At 49.4% G+C, this 22715-nt stretch overlaps 1 protein-coding gene across 1 annotated transcript in view; it reads right to left on the bottom strand.

Moving 5' to 3' along the window:
* Positions 1-22715, bottom strand: part of adgrl2a (adhesion G protein-coupled receptor L2a) — a 777020-nt gene that overhangs the window by 81516 nt on the left and 672789 nt on the right. Inside the window, exons 9-10 of the mRNA XM_085983501.1 lie at positions 1906-2091; positions 1612-1650 (exon numbers count right to left, since the gene is read on the bottom strand). Of these exons, the coding sequence (XP_085839627.1) occupies positions 1612-1650; positions 1906-2091 (225 nt within the window). The remainder of the gene's footprint in view (positions 1-1611; positions 1651-1905; positions 2092-22715) is intronic.

The raw sequence follows: 22715 nt of genomic DNA, 5'->3' as shown, positions 1-22715 counted from the left end.
AAGAAAGGCCACGTTTGACACTTGATCCACAAGACACCCTTCTCCGAATCGAAGTAAAACAAAATGGTACGATAGCAAAATCCTGCGGATGTTGGAAATCCGAAATAACAGAAAATGCTGGAAAAACTCAGCAGGCCAGGCAATATCCGTGGAGAGAGAAATAAAGTCAACGTTTCAGGTCGAAGACCCACGGAAGCTCAGCGTAAGCTCGAGGAACAGCACCTCATCTTCCGATTAGGCACTTTACAGCCTTCCGGACTCAATATCGAGTTCAACAACTTCAGATCATAACCTCGGCCCCTATCATACTTTTATACATTTTTTATCCACACTTTCGGTTTGTGCCTTTCCTTTTTTTTCTCTCCCACACGGCAGCTGTCTCTCACTCTGCCAGCGCATTTCACACTTCATCTATAGCCATCCTTTGTCTCTTTATCTGTCCTATTACCATCTCGTCTCGCCTTGAATATCTCTTAATGTCTCTTCACCCCAGACCTTCCCTTTTGTTCTTTCATCCCCTCCCCCATTTCCCAGCCCCCAAACTTGCTTCTTAATCTGTTTCATTTCCTGCTTTTTTCTCAGTCCTGACGAAGGGTTTCGACCTGAAACGTTGACTCTATTTCTCTCTCCACGGATGTTGCCTGGCCTGCTGAGTTTTTCCAGCATTTTCTGTTGTTATTTAAAACAAAATGGTGTCAGCTTGGCTTCCTGACCTCGGAGTCAGAAGATTTTTCTTGGGTGCAAGCCCCCCTTCCATGGTAAACAAGGCGGACAACCCCAGCACTGCGATCAGGGAGTGCTGCATCCGTCGGAGATGCCATGCTTTGGATGAGACATTAAACCGAGGTTCTGGTGGATGTTAACGATCCCATGACACAACTCATAGGAGAGGAGCAAGTTCTACGGTGTGTCCTGGGCAACATTTTTTTCCCCTTAACCAACATCACCAAAAAAAAACCTGGTTGTTCATCTCATCGCCGTCGGTGAGACACTGCTGATAGAAAATGGCTGCCGCATTTGCCTCCATAGCAACAGTCACCACACAAGTGAACCAATGAATGAGGCACTATATGACTGCTCGATGTGAGGCGGTATTTCAAATCAAAGATGCAATAAGCCCACTCCAAACAGCAATTGTTATCTTAAATATTGATGGTGAAAAAATAAATGATACATTATTCCGCGCTGTGATATTAATGTCGACAGTGTGCTTTGTAATCTTGCTTTCTGAAAGACTACGACAAGTTTGAAGCGGTAGAAAGAAAAAGTTTCCCTTTGGGATTGAAAAGAGCCGCAATGTAGAGATTATGCAGGAGGGCTTCCTAAATTGCAGAGAAGCAGGACAGTTTCGGCCAGAAACACATACTGCACAAGCATGAAGCACAGCCAACCAAAGAAAAATAAAAAGCCCAACAGATGATGTGGATGCATACGTTTCAAAAATAGAGGGGCCAATATCCAAGAGGAGAGGATAAGTAGCAGGGAGGTGGGACGGTGGGGGGTGGGGTGGAGAAGCAGGGGGGAGGCTTCATGCAATACATTTGCGAAGCGAGAATGAAGAGTCTCGGGGGCGGGGCAGCGAAAGCAGAAGCGACATCACAGGCGAGCTACCTTAATGTACGCCCTGCAAGTCCTCTCTCTTTTTTGGAGCTTTTCCAATCGTAGGAGGCAGAGTTCAACACAGAAAAAAAAACACAAATGGTTAGTAAGGAAAGAGGACAGCGGAACCTTTGCCGGCTTTTCCCCGCCTCCTCTGCGCCAGAAATACCACAAGCGTGCAGAGAAAAAGGGCGCGCCTTGCCGCTACCCGCCACCGCGCGCGCGCACGCGGAACGAGAAAGAGACCATTTACTCTCTTATCCATGCAGTGTGTCCATTCTTGCTTTTACGGCCCATTAGCCTTACCTTGTTAAAGCTGCGACCCACAGAGTCTTTCTCGCTTGGCCGCAGTTCCTGGAGCTGTGCGTCTAAGATGTCAACGAGCTGCTCCATCAATCTAACCGACGAACTCACGTCTCCTGCGTAGATTGGCCCTCTGGTATGCTTGGCCAGCTCATTGGCTAGGTTCGCAGCATTTTCACCACTCCTAATCTGTAATCAGAAGTTACATATTCTCAGCGGGCTCTCTCAATAATATTCAAAAGTCCAGCAACTCTCGAGCTCCCATTAACCACCTACCCACACCCAGTAACTTGCTGTGACATAATTGATCGCTGCTGCAGACGCGCGGACAGAAACATTTACGGCTAATTAAGGAGTGGACGATAATCCGCTTGCTCCAGCCTGATCAAACTTCTCGGCCGGACTCCTCGGGTGGAGGAGCAGTCATCAGTTCATCGCCGGGAGTTGTGCTGCAGCTGATGGCAGAGAGCATTGATTCTAATCCACAGAGAGCTGAAGCTGTCAGAATGACTCACATTCAACAACTAACAAAGCAAGAGTTTTTGAGGGACAATACAGGAAGGTGCGCTGGTTGATGACCGCCAACTGCTGTGCTTACTACTAACTCTTGATTGCTTCTGCCTCTGCCTGTTGGATAGAGCTCCCTGCGTGCCGCTCCCCACCACCCCCAACCCCGCGCAGGGGGTAAAGTATCCGTGCGGTGTGGAAATATGCAATACGGATGAAGAAGGTGACTCCTGGTCTGTGCAGAGTCGGCTGTGCTTGCAGCCATGGTCATTGCCCAGAGTGGAGGCAAATCAGCCCAGGCTTCTCACTCCTGATTTTATATTTGTTCTCGCCACATGGGCGATGCTGGCAAGGCTGCATTGATTGCCCGTCCCTAGCTGCCCTGAGAAGGTGGCTTGCAAGGTCACTTCAGAAGACATTAAGAATCAAGAGTCACGTGTAGCCAGACTGGGTGGGGTGTCAGGTTGTCCTCTCTCTGAAGGACAGTCGTGAACCCTGTTGGCTTTTAGGGACAACTTAGCAGCTCTTATGGTAATTTTGTCTGATGCCATCCCAATGCTGTCCATCAACCTCTCGCATGGCATTGTTCTCCTTGAAGCAGAGAAGGTTAACGGGAGATTTAACAGGTGTTCAAAATGACGAGGGGTTTCGATAGAGTAAATAGGCAGAAATTGTTTCCACTGACAGGAGGGTCGTTAACCAGAGGACACAGATTTAAGATAACTGAGAAAAGAACTGGTGGGGGGAGATAAGGAGAATTTTTTTTTTTTTAAACGCAGTGAGTTGCTGTGATCTGGAACACACTCATTGAAAGGGCGGTGTGCAAGCAGATTCAATAGTAACTTTCAAAAGGAAATCGAATAAATAATTGAAAAGGGAACATTTGCACAGCTATGAGGAGAGAGAGAGAGAGCAGGGGGGGTGGGGCGGGGGGGGGGGGGGACTAGTTTGGTTCGGCGGTGATGAATCAAAGAGCCGGCACAGGCACGATGGGCCGAATGGCCTCCTTCAGTGCTGTTATCATTCTTTGTATGGGCCGCGCTCAGCAGTGACGGTATCTGCAGTGTCTGGTCCCAAGCGTGAGTAATGGACATTTGGCCAAAGTACCCCGATCACTGCAGGCCACAATGTTGCCTTTCAAAAAAAAATTCATTCTCGGGATGTGGGCGTCGCTGGCAAGGCCAGCATTTATCGCCCGTCCATATTTGCCCTCGAGAAGGTGGTGGCGCCGCCTTCTTGAACCGCTGCAGTCCTTGTGGATTATAGTTTCTCGTAGCGGTATTTTGATACAACTGAGTGGCTTCCCAGGCCATTTCAGAGGGCAGTTAAGAGTCAACCACATTGCTGGGGGTCTGGAGTCACACATAGGCCAGGTAAGGACAGCAGACATGAAATGACATTAGTGAACTAGATTCAACTAGAGCTGTGTTACTAGTCCAGTAACATAACCACTATGCTACCGTTAGCAGCGGCAATGGGTGTCTGGACAGAAAGAAGGCAAATGGCATGTTGGCCTTTGTAGCGAGAGGGTTCGAGTACAAGAACAAGGATGTCTTGCTGCAGTTGTACAGGGCCTTGGTGAGACCACACCTTGAGTATTGTGTGCAGTTTTGGTCGCTTTATCTGAGGAAGGATGTTCTTGCCATGGAAGGAGTTCAGCGAAGATTCACCAGGCTGATACCTGGGATGGCAGGAATGATGTATGATGAGAGATTGGGTCGATTGGGCTTGTACTCACTGGAGTTTAGAAGAATGAGAGGGGATCTCATTGAAACTTATAAAATTCTGACAGGACTGGACAGACTAGATGCAGGAAGGATGTTCCCGATGGTCGGGGAGTCCAGAACCAGGGGTCACAGTCTAAGGATAAGGGGTAGGCCGTTTAGGACAGAAATGAGGAGGAATTTCTTCACCCAGAGAGTGGTGAACCTGTGGAATTCTCTACCACAGAAGGCAGTAGAGGCCAATTCATTAAATATATTCAAGAAGGAGTTGGATATATTTCTTAAGGCTAAAGGGATCAAGGGGTATGGGGAGAAAGCAGGGACAGGGTACTGAGTTTGGATGATCAGCCATGATCGCATTGAATGGCGGAGCAGGCTCGAGGGGCTGAATGGCCTACTCCTGCTCCTATCTTCTATGTTTCTATGACTGTGACGCTCAACGGAGACCGGTTCTACTGAGACGATGAACACGCGCTTGCGATAAAGAGTTGACGAAAAATGTGGGGGGGGGGGGGGGGGGGGGGATACACAGTAGGTCAGGCAGCGCCTGAAAAGAGCCGAAAGGCTTTCGTTTCGAGTGTTGACCCCTTTGCCTGACAGAGCCTTAACTCTGCTCGCCGCATGCTGTTGGGCTGTTATGTATTCGCAGCACTTTCTAGTTTGCCTCATTTGGACTTCCTGCACCGATTTAGAGGTTCAAATGAGCGAAAAAGACTAAAAGCCTAGTAATCACTGCTGACGAGGCTAAATTTACAAATGCTTAATGCACTTGTATCGAATTTCGCAGTTCCCTCCGTTTGAACAGAGGCGCCGTACATTTAAATTAAGGCTAACATCTCAATTAAAACAGCGGAGAGGTGATTGGATAGAAGCGCATTGAGACTCTTGTACGATCAGACCGCCACCAGTAACTTTCAGGCTGAACTCCGCTGGGGGAATAAATCATTTCGCCATTTCCTCAACCATTTTCGCTGTTTGAAAATATATTATTCCGTGATTAAACGACTCAGAAACTGATAAGGAGACACAAATCTATTTACAGCAGCCTTTGTTTGAACACAACAGACTCTCCCGCACATTAACTGCGTATCAGGGGTGCTACACAAATACTCTTTCAATTCTCAATTACTGACTGCACCATGTAAAAGAAAACGAATATGTCTATTTCTTCACAGGCCACGAATAGGTTGCCAATGGTTACCAGACTGGAAGCTCAAGTCGCCAAACGTGAAGGCCAAAGGTCACTTAGTTCCAGAGGATAATTACCCACAATGCCTCTTTGATCCTTAGAACACGCAACTGACTATTTTTTCTTAAACCTTTGGTTATAAGGATGCATATGTATATGTAAACAGTCATTCGCGGATTCCACATCAGTGAGGTACAAGTTTAGAAAGTCTTCAATAGGCTTTCAGTCGGCCCAGTGTAAATACACTCAAAAAAAACCTGACGCATTAGTGGGGATTTCTTCAAATTGAATCCTCAGCACGCGATTTTAATCACCACTGCTTGGCATTTAAACAAAATAAAGCCACATGAACAAACCTTTTGAGCCACTTGATTTACCCAGTGTGAAGTACAGTTGCTAAGATCAGGACCCTTAGGGTTCCACATTCCAGTGGAAACCACACAGAGATAAGAGGCAGTGCCTGCAAGAGGGAAGCAGAACAAATCAGATAAACCTTAACAGCGTCTTTCTGTGCACGTAAAACACCAACAGTGCATAAATAGTGGTTTAGCCATCCCAATTACTCACTGCTGATTTCCAAACTATTCACAACAACAACAACAACCTGTATTTATATCACGCCTTTAACGCAGTAAACCGTCCCCACGGCGCTTCACAGGAGCGTTACAAAAACAAAATTTGACACCGAGCCACATAAGGGGATATATATGAGCAGATGACCAAAAGCTTGGTCAAAGAGGTAGGTTTTAAGGAGCGACTTAAAAGGATGAGAGAGGTAGAGAGGTGGAGCGCTTCAGGGATGGAATTCCAGAACTTGGGGCCCAGGCAGCTGAAGGCACGGCCGGCAATGGTGGAACGATTAAAATCAGGGATGCTCAAGAGGCCAGAATTGGAGGAGCGCAGAGATCTCGGAAGGGTTGTGGGGCTGGAGGAGATTACAGAGATATGAAGGGGGCGAGGCCACGGAGGGATTTGAAAACAAGGATGGCTACACAATGACCGCCACCCCCGCAAATCCTAAATGCCCAGGAAATGCCTACGACCCACCATCCAAACATTTGAACCCAACCTCAGCTACCATTCAAAATAACAACAGAAAATGCTGGAAAAACTCAGCAGGTCAGGCAACATCCGTGGAGAGAAATTTGAGTTGACGTTTCAGGTCGAAACCCTTCTTCAAAACTGGAAAGAAAAGAAAATAGATCGAAGGCAGGGCTGCGATCGAACAAAAGAAGTAAAAGAGACAATAAAAGGTATTCGAAGCCAGACGAGATGGTAATAGGCCCGTGGAGACAAAAGACAGCTGAGATTAGGTGTGAAGTGTACTGGCAGGATAGGAGACAGCTGCCATGTGGGAGAGAGAAACAAAAGGAAAGGGGGGGGGGGGAAAGGAGGACCCAAAACAAAGGGGTGGAAAAAATTATAAGTAAAAAAGTAATAGGGGCCGAGGTTATGATCTGAAATTGTTGAACTCGATATTGAGTCCGGAAGGCTGCAAAGTGCCAAATCGGAAGATGAGGTGCTGTTCCTCGAGTTTACGTTGAGCTTCCGTGGAACAATACAAGAGGCCAAGGACGGTGAGGTTCGAGTGGGAATGGGGCGGTGAATTAAAATGACAGGCGACCGGAAGCTCGGGGTCACCCTTACGGACTGAACGGAGGTGTTCCGCAAAGCGGTCACCCAATCAGCGTTTGGTCTCCCCAATGTAGAGGAGACCGCATCATGAGCAGCGAATACAGTATACTAGATTGCGAGAAGTACAAGTAAATCGCTGTTTCACCTGGAAGGGGTGTTTGGGGCCCTGGACAGTGGGAAGGGGGGAGGTATAGGGGCAGGTGTTACATCTCCTGTGCTTGCACGGAAAGGTGACAGGCGAAGGGGAAGGGGTGCTGGGGGTGATAGAGGAGTGGACTAGGGTGTCTTGGAGGGAGCGGTCCCTACGGAATGCTGAAAGGGGAGGGGAGGGGAAGATGCGTTTGGCGGTGGGATCACTTTGGAGGTAGCGGAAATGGCGGAGGATGATCCGTTGAATGTGGAGGCTGGTGGGGTGAAAGGTGAGGACAAGGGGAACCCTATCGTGGTTCCGGGAGGGAGGGGCAGGGGTGAGGGCAGAAGTGCGGGAGATAGAACGGACATGGTCGAGGGCCGTGTCAATCACGATAGAGGGGAATCCTCGGTTGTGGAAAAAGGAAGACATGTCGGAAGCACTGGTGTGGAAGGTGGCATCGTCGGAGCAGATACGGCGGAGGCGGAGAAATTGGGAGAATGGAATAGAGTCCTTACAGGAGGCGGGGTGGGAGGAAGCGTAGTCCAGGTAGCTGTGGGAGTCAGTGGGCTTGTAGTGAATATTGGTCGATAACCTATCCCCAGAGATGGAGACGGAGAAGTCGAGGAAGGGAAGGGAAGAGTCAGAGATGGACCATGTGAAGGTGAGGGAAGGGTGGAAATTGGAGGCAAAGTGAATGAAATTCTCTAGTTCGGGGCGAGAGCAGGAAACGGCACCGATACAGTCATCGATGTATCAGAAAAAGAGGTGAGGGAGGGGACCTGAGTAGGACTGGAACAAAGATTCAGGTGAAACAGCGATTTACTTGTACTTCTCGCAATCTAGTATACTGTATTCGCTGCTCATGATGCGGTCTCCTCTACATTGGGGAGACCAAACGCAGATTGGGTGACCGCTTTGCGGAACACCTCCGTTCAGTCCGTAAGGGTGACCCCGAGCTTCCGGTCGCCTGTCATTTTAATTCACCGCTCCATTCCCACTCGGACCTCACCGTCCGCGGCCTCTTGCATTGTTCCACGGAAGCTCAACGTAAACTCGAGGAACAGCACCTCATCTTCCAATTAGGCACTTTACAGCCTTCCGGACTCAATATCGAGTTCAACAATTTCAGATCATAACCTCGGCCCCTATTACTTTTTTACTTATAATTTTTTCCACCCCTTTGTTTTGGGTCCTCCTTTCCCCCCCTCCTCCTTTCCTTTTGTTTCTCTCTCCCACCTGGCAGCTGTCTCCTATCCTGCCAGTACACTTCACACCTAATCTCAGCTGTCTTTTGTCTCCACTGGCCTATTACCATCTCGTCTGGTTTCGAATACCTTTTATTGTCTCTTTTACTTCTTTTGTTCGATCGCAGCCCTGCCTTCGATCTATTTTCTTTTCTTTCCAGTTTGGAAGGGTTTCGACCCGAAACATCAACTCAAATTTCTCTCCACGGATGTTGCCTGACCTGCTGAGTTTTTCCAGCATTTTCTGTTGTTATATCGGATTTCCAGCACCTGCAGTATTTTGCTATCATACTCAGCTATCGTCTGGCCCAATTTTGAACATTCCTATTGACGTAAGAAAACTACTAGGCACTTGGTCTAAGCATTAAACAAAGCTTTAATCAACTGTTTTTCAACATGGAGATCTAGTTGTGTCCTTCACTAGTTCCTGTTAAAGAATGTCCTGAGCAAGCTGGGCCCATGCCCAAGTATTTATACTCTCCATGGACAGCGCCACCAGCAGGCCGCCCAGTATCATTTCATAAGTCATTTCCACATGAATGACAAGATTCATGTCACCTATCACTTAAAAAAGGCAATGAAAAATGCAAAGTGCTATATTTATATAACGTCTTATCACATCTCACAGTGCTTCAGATACAATAAATTACTTAAGAGTCCACTAATTGTTATGATGTGGGCAAATGTCGCAGCCATTTTGAACAGTCTTTTTTTTAATGATGTGGTCGTCAGTGGCAAGGCCGGCATTTATTGGCCATCCCTAGTTGTCCTCTGAGAAGGTGGTGATGGATTTTCTTTCTCTCTGTAGCGGTTTAATGCAACTGAGTTACCTGCAAGGCCACTTCAGAGGGCAGTTTCAGAGACAACCATGTTGGTGTGGGACTGGAGTCACATACAGTCCAAGACTGGGTCAGAATAGTAGGTTTCCTCCACTAAATATTGGATATTAGTGAACCGGGTGGGTTTTTACAATAGTCCGATAGCTTCATGGTCACTTTTATTGGTGCAGGGCTTCTTATTTTTAAAAAAAATCCAAATTCAGTCCTCAAATGCATCCACAACTTGGCATTGCGTTATTTTAAATTATTTAGATGCAACCCTCCCCCCCCACCCAATCAACAAAAGAAGGAACCTGCATTGATATAGCGCATTTCAAATACTCAAGACATCAAAAAGCGCTTTAGAGCCAAGAAAGTATGTTTGAAGTGCAGTCACTGTTGCAAGGTAGCCACTGTGCTTTTGTAGGCAAGTGCAGCAGCCAATTTGTGCACAGCAAGGTCCCACAAACGGTATCGAGATCAATGACCAGAGAATCTGACTTTAGCGGTGTTGCTGGAGGGATGAATGTCGGCCAGGACACCGGGGAGGGGGAACGTCAAAATTGGGACTGAATTGCGGTTTGTGCCCTGGTCCAATTATCCTCGCTTCCCCCGATGACTACACTCGGTTGACTCCCCGTGCGCAACACAACGAGAGATCAACTAGCAATATATTAAAGAACTTACCACTGCATGCACTTCTCGTCAACGTTTCCCCATTATTAATTGCTATGTCCCAATTTATGAGGAAAATTGTCTTTGTAAATTTGCCATCCTGTATCTATGCCCCATCCCAATAGAGGCACTATAGTGCCACCACTGGTAGGAGGATTTAATTACAGCAACTCCACTGTGGGGGTGGGGGGGGGGGGGAGGGGAGGTGCAATTTCAGCGTGACATGTTTACATAGGCAGTTTCCATTATAAATGTGTATGCAGAAATGTATGACGGAATCATAAAAATAAGGGCAGAATGTCTGACTTTAAAATGAGGACTGAATTATGTCTCATAGAAACATAGAAGATAGGAGCAGGAGTAGGCCATTCGGCCCCTCGAGCCTGCTCCGCCATTCAATGAGATCATGGCTGATCATCCAAATTCAGTACCCTGTCCCTGCCTTCTCCCCATATCCCTTGATCCCTTTAGCCTTAAGAAATATATCTAACTCCTTCTTGAATATATTTAATGAATTGGCCTCAACTGCCTTCTGTGGTAGAGAATTCCACAGGTTCACCACTCTCTGGGTGAAGAAATTCCTCCTCATCTCAGTCCTAAGTGGCTAACCCTTATCCTTAGACTGTGACCCCTGGTTCTGGACTCCCCCGCCATCGGAAACATCCTTCCTGCATCTAGTCTGTCTAGTCCTGTTAGAATTTTATACGTTTCAATGAGATCCCCTCTCATTCTTCTAAACTCCAGCGAGTATAAGCCCAATCGACCCAATCTCTCCTCATACGTCATTCCTGCCATCCCAGGTATCAGTCTGGTGAATCTTCGCTGCACTCCCTCCATGGCAAGAACATCCTTCCTCAGATAAGGTGCGCCGACCCAATTATCCCCCGGACTCTAACCGCGCTTCGTCTGAAAATATACTTGATGTTACCTCGCCGTGACAATGCCACAAGAGATCGACTACATTTTTTTTTTTTTTGAGACTGCTTCTGTTGGAATTTTACCTGTTACGTCCACTTTTAGGTACTTGTACCTTAAGTGGAATTAATGCATTTGATGTAGAAATGGTTCAGTCAGTTATAATGTACAAGATCGTTGGACAAGCAGCAACAGACGTGTTGGGATGGGTCCTCCTTTTGATGTATAATCAGAGCCGGGGATCATGAAATCTGGTCGGTGAATCCCGAGGATTGCATTTGACTGCATTCCACAATGATTTCCGAGCGTGAAAATACTTCTGTGCGCTTATTGTGGTCGAACCCTGAATGGCACCATTTCTCCTTGAGCTCCCTCCTGCCTCCCACTGTTAAGCTCTTGTGACCAGCCCCATGCATCTCGGGCACTGACTCTAGTGTGGAGCATAAATGCTGGCATGGACCTGTTGGGCCGAATGTCCTGTTTTTGTGCTTGTATTTATACAGCGCCTTTAATGTAGTAAAACATCCCAAGGCGCTTCACAGGAGCGTTATAAAACAAAATCGGATATCGAGCCACATATGGAGATATTAGGGCAGATGACCAAAAGCTTGGTCAACGAGGTAGATTTTAAGGAGCGTCGTAAAGGGATGAGAGAGGTAGCGAGACGGGGAGGTTTAGGGAGGGAATTCCAAAACTTAGGGTCTAGGTAGCTGAAGGCACGGCCACCAATGGTGGAGCGATTAAAATCAGGGCTGCTCAAGAGGCAGAACTGGAACGCAGAGATCTCGGAGGGTTCTGTGTTGGGGCGGGGGATTGTAGGTCTGGAGAAGATTAGAGAGATAGCGAGGGGATGGAGGCATTTAAGCACAAGGAAGAAAACTTTACAGTTGATTTGAGAGAGAGAGAGAGAGAGAGAGAGAGAGACTGGAGAAATCAAGACATATTCATTAGAACTGAGAAGATCAAGAGGCAACCTGTAGATTGCTTCAAGTTTATGCCAAGATGGGTAGTGACAGCCTGTTTCCACTGCCTGGGGAGATGGGACTAAGAGTGCAGACATTTAAAGTAATCACAAGCAGAATTAAAGGGAAGATTAGAAAAAGATCTCTTTACACAGCGGGTAGTTCAGATTGTGGAAATCTCAGCCACAAACTGTTGCTGAAGCAGAGTCCATTAATTCTTTGAAAAGGGAATTAGATGCTTACTCGAAAAAGAGCAATATTAATGGATATGGGGAGCGATCAGGAGAGGAAGATTGGATAAGGTGATCCATGGAAAAAAATGAACCAGTGCAGACTTGCTGAGCCGCACAATCCGTTTCTATGCTGGACCGTTCTACAATTCCAGAACTTGAAATGAATCCAGGCTCTGCCAAAACGTTATTTTGGAAAAAATTACTTCAAGAAAAGCATCAGAAAGTGAGGATTTATTACACAGTGCAGGATTGATAACAAGCTGTTTAACGTGGGTTATTTTTAAATTTCCTTTTTAACAGAGGGTGTTGGCCTGTTTATTTTGAAATGGCAGATGGAAGAACGTTATGTGACTGTTTTTTTAATTCGTTTATGGGACGTGGGCGTCGCTGGCAAGGCCAGCATTTATTGCCCATCCCTAATTGCCCTTGAGAAGGTGGTGGTGGGCCGCCTTCTTGAGCCGCTGCAGTCCCGTGTGGTGAAGGTGCTCCCACAGTGCTGTTAGGGAGGGAGTTCCAGGATTTTGACCCAGCGACGATGAAGGATCGGCGATATACTTCTAAGTCAGGATGGTATGTGACTTGGAGGGGAAATTGGAGGTGGTGGTGTTCCCATGTGCCTGTTGCCCTTGTCCTTCTAGGTGGAAGAGGTCGCGGGTTTGGGAGGTGCTGCCGAAGAAGCCTTGGCGAGTTGCTGCAGTGCATCTTGCAGATGGTACACACTGCAGCCACGGTACGCCGGTGGTGGAGGGAGTGAATGTTTAAGGTGGTGGATGGGGTGCCAATCAAATGGGCTGCTTTGTCCTGGATGGTGTCGAGCTTCTTGAGTGTTGTTGGAGCTGCACTCATCCAGTCAAGTGGAGAGTATTCCATCACACTCCTGACTTGTCTTGTATATGGTGGAAAGGCTTTGGAGAGTCAGGAGGTGAGATACTCACCGCAGAATACCTAGCCTCTGACCTGCTCTTGTTGCCACAATATTTATGTGGCTGGTCCAGTTAAGTTTCTGGTCAATGGTGACCCCGTGGATGTTGATGGTGGGGGATTCGGCGATGGCAATGCCGCTGAATGTCATGGGGAAGTGGCTAGACTGTCGCTTGTTGGAGATAGTCATTGCCTGGCACTTGTGTGACGCTAATGTTACCTACCACTTATCAGCCCAAGCCTGAATGTGGTCCAGGTCTTGTTGCATGCAGGTATGGACTGCTTCGTTATCTGAGGAGTTGTGAATGGCGCTGAACACTGTGCAGTCATCAGCAAACATCCACATTTCTGACCCTATCTTGGAGGGAAGGTCATTGATGAAGCAGCTGAAGATGGTTGGGCCTAGGACACTGCCTTGAGATACTCCTGCAGTGATGTCCTGGGGTTGTGATGATTGACCTTCAACCACCACAACCATCTTCCTTTGTGCTAGGTATGACTCCAGCCAGTGGAGCGTTTTCCACCCCGATTCCCATTGACTTCAGTTTTGCTGGGGCTCCTTGATGCCACACTCGGTCAAATGCTGCCTTGATGTCAAGGGCAGTCACTCTCACCTCACCTCTGGAATTCAGCTCTTTTGTCCATGTTTGGACCAAGGCTGTAATGAAGTTGGGAGCCGAGTGGTCTTGGCGGAACCCAAACTGGGCATCAGTGAGCAGGTTATTGGTGAGTAAGTGCCGCTTGATAGCACTGTCGATGACACCTTCCATCACTTTGCTGATGATTGAGAGTAGACTGATGGGGCGGTAATTGGCCAGGTTGGATTTGCCCTGCTTTTTGTGGACAGGACGTACCTGGGCAGTTTTCCACATTGTCGGATGGATGCCAGTATTGTAGCTGTACTGGAACAGCTTGGCTAGAGGCGCGGCTAGTTCTGGAGCACAAGTCTTCAGCACGACAGCCGGGATGTTGTCGGGGCCCGTAGTCTTTGCTGTATCCAGTGCGCTCAGCCGTTTCTTGATATGACGTGGAGTGAATTGAATTGGCTGAAGACTGGCTTCTGTGATGGTGGGGAGCTCAGGAGTAGTGTTAAGATGCTTGTTGATAGTGTCACACCCTCAGTGATTGCTGTATCATGAGAGCAGTGGCAGTATGTGAGAGAGGGATTGAGGACAGCTTCAGTACCTGAACAAAATTAAAAATTAAGGCTTGCATTGATCACATCTCTCTCAGATGCCCCACAGCACTGAACGTACAATTAATTATTTTGACAGTCCAGTGACTGCTGTTATGTTGGCAAACATAGCAGCTATTTTTTACATGGCAAGATCCCACAAACAGCAACGAGATGAGCGACCAGATCATGTGTTTTTGCCCCATGTTGTTTGGGGGAGAAGAATATTGGCCAGGACTCCGGGGAGGGGAAGCACCTAGCTCTTCGTCAGATAGTCCAATGGGATCTTTTAACATGCCCCAAATCCGGGCCTCAGCTGCAGGCCTCACCCAAAGGATGACACCACTTAAGAAGGTCATGGGTTCAAGTCCCACTCCAGAGACTTGAGCTCCATAATCTAGGCTGACACTCCGAGGGTCGTGCTGCACTGCCAGAGGTGCTGTCTTTCGGAGGAGATGTTAAACTGAGGCTCCCCATCAGCCCTCTCAGGTGGATGTAAAAAGCACTATTTGAAGAAGAGTAGGCGAGTTATCCCTGGTGTCCTGGCCAATATTTATCCCTCAACCATCATCACTAAATATAGATGATCTGGTTGTTTATCTCATCTGGCTACAAATTAGCTGCCACATTGCAAGAGGGACTACGCTTCAAAAGTATTTCATTGGCTGTAAAACACATCGGGAGGTCCTGAGGTTGTGAAAGGTGCTATATAAATGCAAGTTTTTCCTTTCTCTTTGCTAAGGTACCACCTCCCCTTTAAAGGCAGGTAAGGTGATTTGGCCAGAAGCAGCTGACCTTCTTTTCCTTAAGAGTCGCCTGTTTTCTGTTTTTTTTTTACAAAATCAGTGGACAAAATCTGGGAAGGGAGAATTTAGCCAGTGTTCCGGCTCCAGACCACTATTTAGTGAACCCTCCCTTATTGGAAAGAACACGTGTGTGGGCAGGGAGAAGATCAGGTCTGGCTGCCAACCATTTCAGTTCACACAAGAAGAAAATGGTTTTCTTAAGGATGGTGTGGGAATATTGGAGACCGACTTGTAACTACCTCAGCGTGAGTCAGGGAGAAATGGAGGAATGCAGAAAGAAGAGAGAAAATAAAGAAACAAAAATTAATGTGTGATTGATGACAATGTCATCAGTGCCGATGTTTGGGCAGTGAGGCTACCTTGGCATGAGATGCTAACAGGCATTTTTGCCAATCGACAGTGAGGGCACTTTTCAGCACAGTTAATGCTACTCAGTATTTCCCAATGTGGGCTGAACAGAGTGAATAATGATTACCCCTCAGTGAACTAAAAACACCAATTTAGCTGATTACGAGGGGACAGATCCAATTAACTCAAGCGCAGGAGGCATACTCCAGGCTTTTCAAAAAGGCTGCGCTGCACCATTGGTGTCTGTCGCAGTTGGACAAAGGTTTTGGTGCCACTGCCAAGCCCATCGGGGTGAGACGGACGGGTGCAGTCGCCAGCAGCATCTGAGCTGTGCAGAGAAGAGTGGGAAGACGATGGCAGCAAGACGGCGCGCCTGTGCCACACAAGGCTGTACAATTAATTGGTCAAAGGAGCAGCGTGTTTTGGAGGTTTACGCTCACTTGGGAGCTGACCACAGCCTTGCAAGGGGGTCCTCAGTGACTCCAGCTGCTCTTAACCGTGACTGCTAAAGTGACAGCAACCATTTGTTTTGGCGAGAGAGGGGGGCGGAAGGGCATTGTTCCTGGGCCCGGGGGGGGGGGGGGGGGGGAGATTACGTGTGGCATTGGTCAATGGCACCACGTGCCAAGATGCATCCACGGGGTGACTGATGCATTGCTTGCAGAAGGCTGTCAGCATCATTAGTCTCTCCAACGGTGCAGCGACAGGCTTGGCTGGGCAGCAGCATTGCTGCTGGTCATCGCTGGCTTTCCGCTGGGTGCCGGGGAGGTGGGCCTCCATCAGAGTTCCTATCCCCCGCCCCCCCCTCGATGTGTAGAGAAGGAACCTTCTGGCTAATGTCAAAAAAAAAATCCCGTGACTTTAACTAGAGGTGAGGACATAGGTGTGTGACTGGGGGGGGCGGTTGGTAACCAGCGGACACTGACTGAAGAGCACAGGCTAAAGAAGGGTGGGGTTCGGAGAGGAGACATTTATTCTATGCAGCGAGTTATGATGATCCGGAATGCACTGCCTGCAAGGGTGGTGGAAGCAGATTCAACAGCAACTTTCAAAAAGGAATTGCAGATACAGGTACACTATCCCTCATCCGAAAGCCATGTGACCAGCTGAGTTTCGGTTTTCGGAATTTTTCGGATTTCAGAAGGTATTATTATAAGACTGGGAAATTTGTATTTAATATAAATTTTAAAAGTTCAGGCTACCTCTTGCGACTGTTCCGTGTCTCATTCCCCTTCCTGCTTCTCTGGAAAGCCGGATATCGGCTGACTCCTACTAAGCTGGCCCGCAAATCAGGTCGGGTGGGGGGGCGGGGGGGGGAGAAAAGAATATCGGACGGGCTGCGGGTCGGGTCGAGTCGGGAGAAAAGAATATCGGATGGGTCGGGGGTCAGGTCGGGTCGGGGGGGTGGGGGGAGAAAAGAATATCGGACGGGCCGCGGGTCGGGTCGGGGGGAGAAAAGAATATCGAACGGGTTGCTGCAGCTATCGGACGGGCCGCTGTATTGTTGGGTTCACTCTCCCGGTACCTCCTTCACACTGCCCGGCTCGGCCTGCAATCTCCTACCCAGGAGGGAACTCTGTGACCCTCTGCCCTGCTCAGCGTAAGTCGTGCGCACGACTTACGCTGAACGAAAAAACTTTCGGTTTTTAGAGGTTTTCGGAAGTTCGGATAAAGGATAGTCTACCTGTATATTCTTGAAAAGGAAAACAAAATTGCAGGGCCACGGGGAAAGAGCAGGTTGCGTGGATGAATTGGATACCTCTTTCAGAGAGCTGGCACAGGCATGGTGGGCCGAATGGCCTCCTCTGTGCTGTACGATTCCACATTGCAGGAAGGAGTTAGTGGCGTGGCCAAAGGCACAGTATAAAAGAGGCAGGTTTGAGGAGGCTTCTGAAAGAAGGGGAAGACTTAACAAAGTGAAGTGGTTTAAGTTACAGAATGCAAGGGCTATTTTTTTTTTTATTCGTTCATGGGATGTGGGCGTCGCTGGCAAGGCCAGCATTTATTGCCCATCCCTAATTGCCCTCGAGAAGGTATTGAATGAAGCCTCTGCCAGCAATGGAGGAGTCAGGGGGTGATGCATTAGACTTGAGTAGAAAACGACGGGAGCAGTTGTCCATCCTGTTTCAATGGAACAAATGTGTGTAGGATGAACTTTTGATTTAAAACCACAGTTCTGGAAATATCTCGCAACAGGAACTATCAAATTGTGTAGCTTCTTCATGATACAGGAAACTTTTGATTTACCGGCACCTAAATAACCGGAAATCTCGGTTAACCGGCAAAATTCAGGAGTAGGTTCAGGTAACTTTTATTGCTTGCCTTCCTCCATTTGTTGCTGTGCAAGGGTGTGGCTGCAGCTGTTGCTAAGCTACAGAGACGCTTGCAACTTGTGGCCATTGTTCTGAAGCTGTTAGGGTTTGTTGCTTTATACGGAGCTCTCAGCTCCGTATCTTTTACTATAGCGTTCGGTTATCCGGAATTTTTGATGAACCGGCACCACGTCGGTCCCGTCCGTGCCGGATAAAACAAAGTTTCCTGTACGCAATGCAACAACAAACCAACATGCAAACAAGAACAACGTAGAATGATATAGAGCTCAGCACGTGAAAAAAAATGTCAGTCCTTGCTTAGTTTTTGGAGTCAGCTGCTGCGTGACCTCGTCTGACTGCGTCAAATTAAAAATTTTCATCCGTGTGTTCAAATCCCTTCACGGCCTCGCCCCCGCCCTACCTCTATAACCTCCTGCAACCCTCTGAGAACTCTACGTTCCTCCAATTCTGGCACCCCCACTTCCTTCAGATGAGACGTTAAACCAAGGCCCCGTCTGCTCTCTCAGGTGGACGTTAAAGATCCCATGGCACTATTTCGAAGAAGAGCAGGGGAGTTATCCCCGGTGTCTTGGCCAATATTTATCCCTCAATCAACATCACTGATGCGCTATCAATTACTCATAAAAGACGGAGAGTTAGGAGAGTAACTAAAGGCTTTTATTAGCAAAGAACAGAGCATGCCTCTCGTGGTTGACTGGGTTCCAAGAAGGCAGGGGGCTGCAGAGCAATCACCTTTATACTTGGGCCTGTGGGTGGAGCCAGGGGCGGAGCCAGCAGAGACGCTGAGGCATGCATAGGTACAACAGTGTGCAACAACAACAACGGTGAACAACAATAACAGTGGTTTACCACATTCACCCCTTGTTTAAAATTGAGTCCGGCGGGGTGAAGTGTACTAAAGGTTCGTGTAAGTAAGTCTATCAGGTGGCCTTGTATGCCGTCCTGATCGTCGTGGTGGCGGCGGTGATGGTGCAGCATCCAACGTTGAATCTGGCGTCTCATTGAGTGGTTGGGTGGTCAATGACGGGTCCTGGGGCTGCGGCATGCCGCCTAGCGGGGTTGGGTTGTGGGTAGTGGTGGATGGCAATGGTAGTGTTTCAGGGGCGCCCGAAGGTGCGAGATCTCGTGTGGGGGCTGTGTCCTCCCGCCCGTCCGGGTACGCTACGTAAGCGTACTGGGGGTAGGCGTGGGTAGTGGTGGGTGGCGAGGGAGGTGTTTCGGGAGCACCCGAAGGTGCGAGGTCTCGTATGGAGACTGTGTCCTCCCGCCCGTCCGGGTACACCACGTAAGCATACTGAGGGTTGGCATGGAGGAGGCTCACCCTCTCGACCAGGGGGTCCGTCTTATGGGACCTCACGTGCTTCCGCAGTAGGACGGGTCCTGGAGAAGTCAGCCATGTCGGTAACGAGATCCCCGATGTGGACTTCCTGGGGAAGGAGAACATTCTCTCGTGAGGGGTAGCATTGGTGGCTGTACAGAGCAGTGACCGAATGGAATGGAGCGCCGCAGAGAGGACTTCCTGCCAGCGAGGTCGGAAGGCCCTTAGATTTCAAGTTTAAAAGGACTGCCTTCCAGACCGTCGCATTCTCCCTTTCCACCTGGCCATTACCCCGGGGGTTGTAGCTGGTGGTCCTGCTTGTAGCAATACCTCTCGAGAGCAGGTACTGCCGAAGTTCGTCGCTCATAAAGGATGAGCCCCTGTCGCTATGAATATAGCTAGGGAAACCGAACAAGGCGAAGAGGTCATTCAGACATTTGATGACCGTGGTACTGGTCATGTCTGAGCAAGGGATGACAAACGGGAAACGGGAGTACTCGTCAATTATGTTGAGGAAGTACACATTGCGGTCGGAGGAGGGGAGGGGCCCTTTAAAATCGACGCTCAGCCGTTCAAAGGGGCGCGTGGCTTTGATCAGGCTTGCTCTGTCTGGCCTATAAAAATGCGGTTTGCACTCGGCACAGATTTGGCAGTTCCTGGTCATGGTCCTGACCTCCTCGATGGAGTAGGGCAGGTTACGGGATTTGATGAAGTGAAAAAACCTGGTGACCCCCGGGTGGCAGAGGTCATTGTGGAGGGTCTTCAGTCTATCGACCTGCGCGTTGGCGCATGTACCACGTGATAGGGCATCTGGGGGCTCATTGAGTTTCCCGGGCCGGTACAAGATATCGTAATTGTAGGTGGAGAGTTCGATTCTCCACCTCAAAGATCTTGTCGTTCTTGATTTTGCCCGTCTGCTTATTATTAAACATAAAAGCTACTGAACGCTGGTCAGTGAGTAGGGTAAATCATTTTCCGGCCAGGTAATGCCTCCAATGTCGCACAGCTTCCACAATGGCCTGGGCCTCCTTTTCGACAGAGGAGTGTCGAATCTCGGGGCCCTGGAGGGTCCTTGAGAAAAAGGCCACGGGTCTCCCCGCCTGGTTAAGGGTTGCAGCTAGGGCAAAGTCGGATGCGTCGCTCTCCACTTGGAAAGGGATGGACTCATCCACTGCGTGCATCGTGGCCCTCGCAATATCTCTTTTTATGAGAGTGAAGGCTGCAAAGGCCTCTGCTGCCAGGGGGAAGGAGGTGGACTTGATGAGGGGTCTGGCTTTGTCTGCATAGTTGGGCACCCACTGAGCATAGTACGAGAAAAACCCTAGGCATCTCTTCAGTGCTTTTTGGCAGTGGGGGAGGGGGAGCTCCATAAGGGGGCGCATCCTGTCGGGGTCGGGGCCGATGACTCCGTTCTCCACTACACAGCCAAGAATGGCAAGGCGCTTGGTACGAAACATACATTTGTCCTTGTTGTATGTTAGGTTCAGCCGCTGGGCCATACGGAGGAATTTCTCTAGGTTAACATCATGGTCCTGCTGGTCGTGGCCGCAGATGGTGACGTTGTCTAGATAGGGGAAAGTGGCCTGGAGCGCGTTCTGGTCAACCATCCGGTCCATCTCCCGTTGGAAGACTGAAACCCCGTTGGTGACGCCGAAGGGAACTCTGAGGAAGTGGTAGAGACGACCGTCAGCTTCAAACGCTGTGTACTGGCGGTCCTCAGCCCTGATGGGGAGCTGGTGGTATGCCGACTTTAGATCAATCGTCGAGAACACCCGGTATTGTGCTATCTGATTGACCATGTCAGATATGCGGGGGAGTGGGTATGCATCTAGCTGGGTGTAGCGATTGATCGTCTGGCTGTAGTCAATAACTAGGCGCTGTTTTTCGCCAGTCTTCACTACCACCACTTGTGCTCGCCATGGGCTGGTGCTACTTTCAATAATCCCTTCCTTCAGGAGTCTCGCTACCTCGGATTTAATGAAGCTCCTATCCCCGGCACTGTAACGCCTGCTTTTGGTAGCGATGGGCTTACAGTCGCGGGTGAGGTTAGCGAACAAGGAGGGGGGGGGAACTTTAAGGGTGGAGAGGCTGCAAGTGGTGCGCGGCGGGCGATTTAAAAGCTGCTGGCTGCAGACTGTGAGTGGGGGGAGGGGTCCGTCGTACGCTAATGTGACACTCTTGAGGTGGCACTGAAAATCCAACCCCAGTAGAACAGCAGCGCAGAGATGGGGCAGGACCAGGAGTTTAAAATTTTTGTATTCTGTGCCCCTTACTGAAAGGGTCACTACACAGTAGCCACCGACGTCCGCTGACTGGGCTTTGGAAGCCAAAGAGATCCGATGGCGCGTCGGCAGGACCGGGAGAGAGTAACTGCGCACCGTGTCGGGGTGGATAAAGCTCTCCGTGCTCCCGCTGTCAAAAAGGCAGGTAGTGGCGCGGCCGTTTACCGTAATGTCCATCATGGACCTGGACAGTTGATGAGGGAGAGATTGGTCCAGCGTCACGGAGGCCAGCGTATGGTCGAGCGAGTCGATGTGGTCGTCAGATGAGGCGGTGGTTGAGTCCGGGTCCCCCGTGGTTGAAGTTGGAGACGTCCAAGATGGCGGACAAAATTGCGGCGCCCATGATCCCGATCCCCACGCGGCTGGGGGAGCCCAAGATGGCGGGCAAGATGGCTGCCCCCACGGTTCACACGCGGCGCTGCTGCCGTTAGCGGTTTTACCTTTGCAGGCGCTGACATAGTGTCCTTTCTTCCCGCAGCCGGAGCAGGTAGCGTTTCTCGCCGGGCAGCGTGCTCTGGGGTGTTTTGCCTGGCCACAAAAATAACATTTCTGTGCCTTGGACATCGCAGCAGCAGTTGAAGGTGGCGGTCCCATGACCCAAGGTTGTGGCGTCCACGTTGCGGAGCGGTTAGGGGAGAAGGCGTCCATATTCCTGTGGGCCGCGTCGAGCGAGAGCGCGAGGGACACTGCCTTTCTCAGGTCCATTTCTCCCTTTTCCAACAGTCTCTGCCGGGAGTAGTCGGACCTTAGACCCGCAACGAAAGCATCTCGGATCAGTCCCTCCGTGTGTGCTGCGGCTGATACTTCTTTGCAATCGCAGTCTCGGCCGAGTATCTATAGTGCCCGTAGGAAGGCCTCCACCGATTCCCCGGGCTGCTGTCTGCGGGATCTTAAGAGGTGCCTGGCATAGACCGTATTTACCGGGCGTGCGTATTGCCCTTTTAGCAGATCGATAGCCGCTGCGTAGGTCGTCGCGTCCTGGATTATTGTATAAACTTGGTGGCTCACCTTTGAGGCCAGGATTTCCAACTTGTTTTCGTCCAGGGTCACAGTTGAGGCTTGCAGGTAGGCCTCGAAGCAACGCAGCCAATGCGCGAATTTGGTAGCCGAACCCGCTTCTTGGGGGTCTAGGTCCAGGCATGTTGGTCTGAGGGCTCGCAGCAGCTCCTGCTGCTCAGCGTTTGGTGCAGCAGCCTGCTGCTCAGCGTTTGTCGACATTTTGTTTTTGCTAATAAAATTGATGCGCTATCAATTACTCATAAAAGACGGAGAGTTAGGAGAGTAACTAAAGGCTTTTATTAGCAAAGAACAGAGCATGCCTCTCGTGGTTGACTGGGTTCCAAGAAGGCAGGGGGCTGCAGAGCAATCACCTTTATACTTGGGCCTGTGGGTGGAGCCAGGGGCGGAGCCAGCAGAGACATGCTGAGGCATGCATCGGTACAACAGTGTGCAACAACAACAACAACGGTGAACAACAATAACAGTGGTTTACCACAATCACTAAAACAGATTATCTGGTCATTATCACATTGCTGTTTGTGGGAGCTTGCTGTGTGAAAATTGGCTGCTGCATTTCCCACATTACAACAGTGACTA

This window comes from Somniosus microcephalus, chromosome 3, assembly GCF_052327205.1.
Source record: "Somniosus microcephalus isolate GS21.2 chromosome 3, FLI_Smic_1.0, whole genome shotgun sequence".
NCBI classification, from domain to species: domain Eukaryota; kingdom Metazoa; phylum Chordata; class Chondrichthyes; order Squaliformes; family Somniosidae; genus Somniosus; species Somniosus microcephalus.
The sequence above is the reverse complement of the archived record's forward strand: the minus strand, read 5'-3'. Positions and strand labels throughout refer to the sequence as shown.